This window comes from Nannospalax galili, unplaced genomic scaffold (genome assembly GCF_000622305.1).
Source record: "Nannospalax galili isolate Female #2095 unplaced genomic scaffold, S.galili_v1.0 scaffold940, whole genome shotgun sequence".
Taxonomy (NCBI): domain Eukaryota; kingdom Metazoa; phylum Chordata; class Mammalia; order Rodentia; family Spalacidae; genus Nannospalax; species Nannospalax galili.
This window is the reverse complement of record NW_008346079.1, coordinates 883,503-889,305: the sequence shown is the minus strand read 5'-3', so window position 1 is coordinate 889,305 and position 5,803 is coordinate 883,503. Positions and strand designations below refer to the sequence as shown.

The 5,803-nt window shown below is 53.8% G+C and overlaps 1 protein-coding gene across 1 annotated transcript in view; it reads right to left on the bottom strand.

Moving 5' to 3' along the window:
- The window catches only part of Galnt10 (polypeptide N-acetylgalactosaminyltransferase 10), a 168,534-nt gene that overhangs the window by 65,989 nt on the left and 96,742 nt on the right, over positions 1-5,803 (bottom strand). Inside the window, exon 4 of the mRNA XM_008842336.3 lies at positions 3,261-3,427. Coding sequence (XP_008840558.2) covers positions 3,261-3,427 — 167 coding nt within the window. The remainder of the gene's footprint in view (positions 1-3,260; positions 3,428-5,803) is intronic.

Sequence of the window (5,803 nt, the reverse complement as noted above, 5' to 3'; positions counted from 1 at the left end):
GGGGAATCGCCTCTATTGGACTGGCCTGTGGCCATGTCTGAGGGGCATCTTCTTGATGAGTGATGTGGGAGGGCCTAGCCCATTGTGGGTGGTGCCCCCCCGGGCAGGTGGGCCTGTGTTGCATAAGAAAGCAGGCTGAGCAGGGAGGGGCCAGGGGAGCAAGCCAGTAAGCAGCATTCCTCCATGGCCTGTGCTCCAGCACCTACCTCCAGGTTCCTGCCCTGAGTTCCTACCTGGGGCTCCCGGACGAACTGTGACCCGGGATATGTAAGCTAAATAAACCCTTTCCTCCCCAAGGTGGTATTGGTCAGAGTATTTTGTCACAGCAATGAAGAAACAAACTAAGACAATGGTTAATCAACTGGGTTTGGATTCACTGAAGAGACAGGTCTGGGCGTGTCTGTGAGGGATTATCTTGGTTAGGGAAGACCCCCCTGAGTGTGTGCAGCAGCACCCCATGGGCTGGGGTCCTGGACTGAACAGAAAGGAGAAAGTGAGCCAAGCGCCAGCATTTGGCTCTCTTCCTGACTGTGGATGCATGTGACCAGCTGCTGCCGTGGCTCCCCACGATGCACTGTATCCCTTGAACTGTGAGCCAAAAATAAATGCTTCCCTCTGTAAACTGTCAAGTATTCTGTCACAGCAATGAGAAAAATAACCAGTACACTCGCCAGCACCAGCCACCATCTATGTAAAACAATGCCAGCACCCTATCAGCAGCTCTGTGGGCACTTCCTGCCACAGAGACTTCCTGCGGGAACCCTTCCCTGTTTCTGTTTGTGCTGAGGGGGAGCTGAGGTGGCAGAGCTGCTGGGACCTTGGCATGCTAGTGCCCTGGGCGGCTCACTTGCCGTTCTCCCAAAGAAAACACCATGTCCTAGCTTATCTAAAGCAGTGCTGTACACAGTCCACCTTCCCAGGAAAAGGGTAACACTCAAGAGTGGAGAGGGGCAGAGGAGGCGGCGGTGGCAGGATACGTCCAGAGGACTGGAACAGGTCACAGGAAGCATAGCCATGGAAAGCAGGCTGAGCAGGGAGGGGCCAGGGGAGCAAGCCAGTAAGCAGCATTCCTCCATGGCCTGTGCTCCAGCACCTACCTCCAGGTTCCTGCCCTGAGTTCCTACCTGGGGCTCCCGGACGAACTGTGACCCGGGATATGTAAGCTAAATAAACCCTTTCCTCCCCAAGGTGGTATTGGTCAGAGTATTTTGTCACAGCAATGAAGAAACAAACTAAGACAATGGTTAATCAACTGGGTTTGGATTCACTGAAGAGACAGGTCTGGGCGTGTCTGTGAGGGATTATCTTGGTTAGGGAAGACCCCCCTGAGTGTGTGCAGCAGCACCCCATGGGCTGGGGTCCTGGACTGAACAGAAAGGAGAAAGTGAGCCAAGCGCCAGCATTTGGCTCTCTTCCTGACTGTGGATGCATGTGACCAGCTGCTGCCGTGGCTCCCCACGATGCACTGTATCCCTTGAACTGTGAGCCAAAAATAAATGCTTCCCTCTGTAAACTGTCAAGTATTCTGTCACAGCAATGAGCAAAATAACCAGTACACTCGCCAGCACCAGCCACCATCTATGTAAAACAATGCCAGCACCCTATCAGCAGCTCTGTGGGCACTTCCTGCCACAGAGACTTCCTGCGGGAACCCTTCCCTGTTTCTGTTTGTGCTGAGGGGGAGCTGAGGCGGCAGAGCTGCTGGGACCTTGGCACGCTAGTGCCCTGGGCGGCTCACTTGCCGTTCTCCCAAAGAAAATACCATGTCCTAGCTTATCTAAAGCAGTGCTGTACAAAGTCCACCTTCCTAGGAAAAGGGTAACACTCAAGAGTGGAGAGGGGCAGAGGAGGCGGCGGTGGCAGGATACGGCCAGAGGACTGGAACAGGTCACAGGAAGCACAGCCATGTAACCTCTCAGGACGTCTGAGTCCTCAGTCACAGCAGGGAGAGTGAAGATGGCCAGGAGGAGCTGCCATCAGAGGAATGTGCGCTGGGCAGCTGGTCGTGGTGGCACACACCTTTAATCCCAGCACTTGGGAGGCAGAGGCAGGAGGATCAAGGCTAGTTTCATGTTCACAGCGAGTCCCAGAATAGCCAGGGGCTACATAGAGAGACCCTGTCTCAAAAAAAAAAAAAAGTATACCCTGAATATGACAGAGCTTCATGGTGCAAAGGTGGAGCAGAGGCTCGTAGCTCAGAAGCTCAACTATGAGGTGAGGAAGGCCCTGAACTGCCACCTGAGGGCTCACAGGCGTCACCGTGTCCACACAGTACATAGGATAGTGTGCAGGACTCGAGGGACTCTGGACTACACAGATGTGTGTTCCCGTTCCACCTGTGTACGATACACCATAAGAAGGGACAGAATGCCCCGAAAGGGGAAGGCCACAAGCTGGAAGGCAGGCTGATCCGGACTTCATCCCTGACCGCACCTCTGTGCCCCGTAAACCCACAGGTGAGATGTACGGTCAAGAGGCTCTGCATGTGGCTCAGGTTGGAGGCACACAGGTGCGACGCCGTCGCCATGTCATCTAAGCGCTATTGACCAAACCACTCTCTGGATTCCGTTTCCTCGCCTGTGGCTAAGGTCCCCATATCACCTTTCTAAGACCTATGTGACCAAGTGTCCATTACTCAACCTCTCTGGGCTGCTTCCTGACCTATCAACGACATGGTAAACGCTGACAGCGGGTTGGTGTGGCAACCCTGTCCCATGTGCCCCTTTCCTGCCTCTACCACAGAGACAAAGCCACCGTTCTCACCAACGGGATGAGCAGATGCCAGAGTTCTGGCCAGAAGGCTTCAGAAAAAGAAAGCAAAACTTGGCAAGAGGAGGCTGTGCCTTTTACCCCCACACAGATTCAGCAGCCGTTTTGTGACCAGGAGGATGAGGATGGTGCATGGGGAGAGTTGACTGTCTGGTTCTTTTGTAACAGCTACCAAATGCCAGTTTGTACCAGTCCTGGATCTCCTGTTGTGATAAATCTGTCACCAGTGCGAGCTGTTGTTGATCAAGTTAGCTTTTTCAAAACAGACATAAAGGGATAAAGACAGGCTCCATTTACTGTGCTGCAGCAGGAAATGAGCAAATGTGTACAGTGCAGGGTGCACAGCCTGGCACGCAACAGCTGAGTGAACAGTGACTTGCCTGTGGACAGCTCTGGAGAAGGGATCCTGGCGCCCCTCTGTGAGTCCCTACAGCCCCTTGGGAGTTGCTGCGTGGAGCTTGGGAAGCAGAAGTCGGGTGGGCGGGACCTACCTCGATCGCTGAAGTCATCCACCAGTATGACCTCAGCAACCAGCTCCGGGGGAGAACGGTTGAGCACGCTGTGGACAGTGCGGAGGAGTGAAGACCAGCCCTCGTTGTGGAAGGGGATGATGATGCTGGTGTTGGGTAGGGTCTCCAGGTACCGCTTGCTGTTGCAGCTGGAGGGAGACACAGAAGGGGGAGGACAGGGTTAGTGTCACCAAGTCACAAGAACTCAAGGCAGGGTCAGGCTAACGGGAAGCCCGACGTCCTCTGCAGTCATTAGGGAACGAGAGAGCTGGGAAAAGCCACTGCAGGACTTCGTTCTCCGCCTCTTGAAGTCCTGCCTCCGCTGCCAGCACACAGGAACCTGCCTTTGTACGAAGTCAGGCTTCCACGCAGACAGCCTTTCTGGAACACTCTGCCCCTCCTGTTGAGACTGGAACTCGGGCAGCAAAGGCCGGCTTTTGTCTCTTCTCCACACAGAGCTAAAACCCTTCCTGTCTCCTTAGTAGAGGTGATGGGGACCCTTTGGTTCTAATACTTGGTTTCCGACCCTTGTCCTAACCCTGTGGAAGTTCCAGGGTGGGGCACCTCTTGTTCTAATGAGGTGACTTGTATCAGGCTCCATGAGGAGAACTGGTCACCTGAGCACCACACTGTGATCAGAAATTTGGCCCCATCTCCCCAATCCTCTGGGAAGGGGTGCCTGACAACAAGCAACTTCGGAGAGGAAGGGTTTATTCTGGTTCATAGTTTAAGAAGAGGGAAGGTTGTGATCAGAAATTTGGCCCCATCTCCCCAATCCTCTGGGAAGGGGTGCCTGTTGCTGTGGCCAAATGCCACAGAAGAAGAGGGAAGGCCCCTCCTGGCCGGGAAGGCACAGGGGCAGGAGCGTGAGGGAGCTGGTCACATCGTGTCCTAGCCAGCAGCAGACAGAAAGGAAAGGGGAACGGGGCTATCGAATGTCCAGGCCTGCCCTCGGGGACTCACTTCCTCCAGCAAGGCTCCACATCTAAAGGTTCCATCACTTTCCTAACCAGCACACCAGCTGGACACCAAGTGTTCAAACACAGGAGCCTGAGGGGTCGTTTCCCACTCAAATCACAATCAGAGTCCAGGAAGAGGGGACTGAGCTAGTCGCCCATCAAGCCTGGAAGAGATGGAGCCTCCATGAGCATCCCTGAACCAAGGGAGTGCTCTGAAGTCAGTAACACAAGGGTGCTGGGTGGGGCACTGAGGGTCCATGCCCCTTCCACCGAATGGGCCCCAGGTAGCTTCCCGCCTGGCTGTTCATCTGCATCCTGTGTAATGTCCTTTATAATGAACCGGGAAAAGTGAGCTCTTAACCTGTGGGGTCTGACTGTAACTCCAGGTGACTGCATCAGAACTGGTCTGAATTACAGCACACTCAGCTGGTTTCAGGGAATGGCCCGTTGGTAGAAAAAAAAGATTTTTCTCCCATTATACAATATGGCTAAACGTTCCTCTCCAGTGGGGAAGGAATGACTTGTCTGCACATTTGGAAGAACAGACTGGCTATCCTGGCTCAGCACTCCTCTCTCCCTCCTGGGCTGGGCTCTCCACCCAAACACCGTTAGTTCAGAGACGGGCCCTGCCTTCTGCAGGTACCCAGAGTTACCAGTTAGTTTGTTCAAATGAGGATCAAAGCCAAAGTCAACACACTGCATTAGCTGACTTGTCTCCTGAGCGTCTTTGATATATAAGTTGCCCCCTGTGACAGTCAGTTTCAGAGGCCAATGTGGCACAAACCAGTCACCTGGGAAGAAGGAGCCTCCATTGATGAACTTCCTCCATTGGTTGCTGATTTATGTAGGAGGGTCCAGCCCACGGTAGGCAGTGCCGTCCCTGGGAAGGTGGGCCCGGGTTGTATCAAGCTGAGGTTCCAGGGGAGCAAGCCAGTTAGGTGTTCCTCCATGGTCTCCACGTAAGGTCCTGATTCCAGATTCCTGCTTTGGTGTTGCTGGAGGAAGGACTGTACCCTGTAGGCCAGAATCCACCCTTTCCTTCTTTTTTATTATTACTTTTATGTGTAGGAGTGTATTGCCTGCATGTATGTAATGCACCCGTGTCGTGCAATGCTCGTGGAGGTCACAGGTGTCCAGTCCCTTAGAACTGGAGTTATGGATTGGTGCTAGCCACCATGTGGGTGCTGAGAATCGAACCCGAGTCCTCTTCAAGAGCAGTGGGTGCTCTTCACGGCTGAGCGAACTCTCCAGCCCCACACGTTTTCCTTCTCTAGTTGGTTTTGGTCATGGTGTTTATCACAGCGACAGAAAAGAAACAGTAGCCCTACTGGCCACTTTCCCTCCAGGACCCCCAGCGGCCAGCATCTGGACACTTGCATTTCCCCACCTCACAGAGGACGCCTCTGCCGCCTTCCCTCTGGCTCCTGTAAACTCATCTAGACCTAAGAAGTAAGAGGTCCTGGCAACCTCTTTAGAGTGGGCTGAGTGCGTCCCTCAAGAGACGCATTCTGTCTCTTGTGGTGGAGGTGTGAGGATAGTCCACACACATACAGAAGACATACGGCC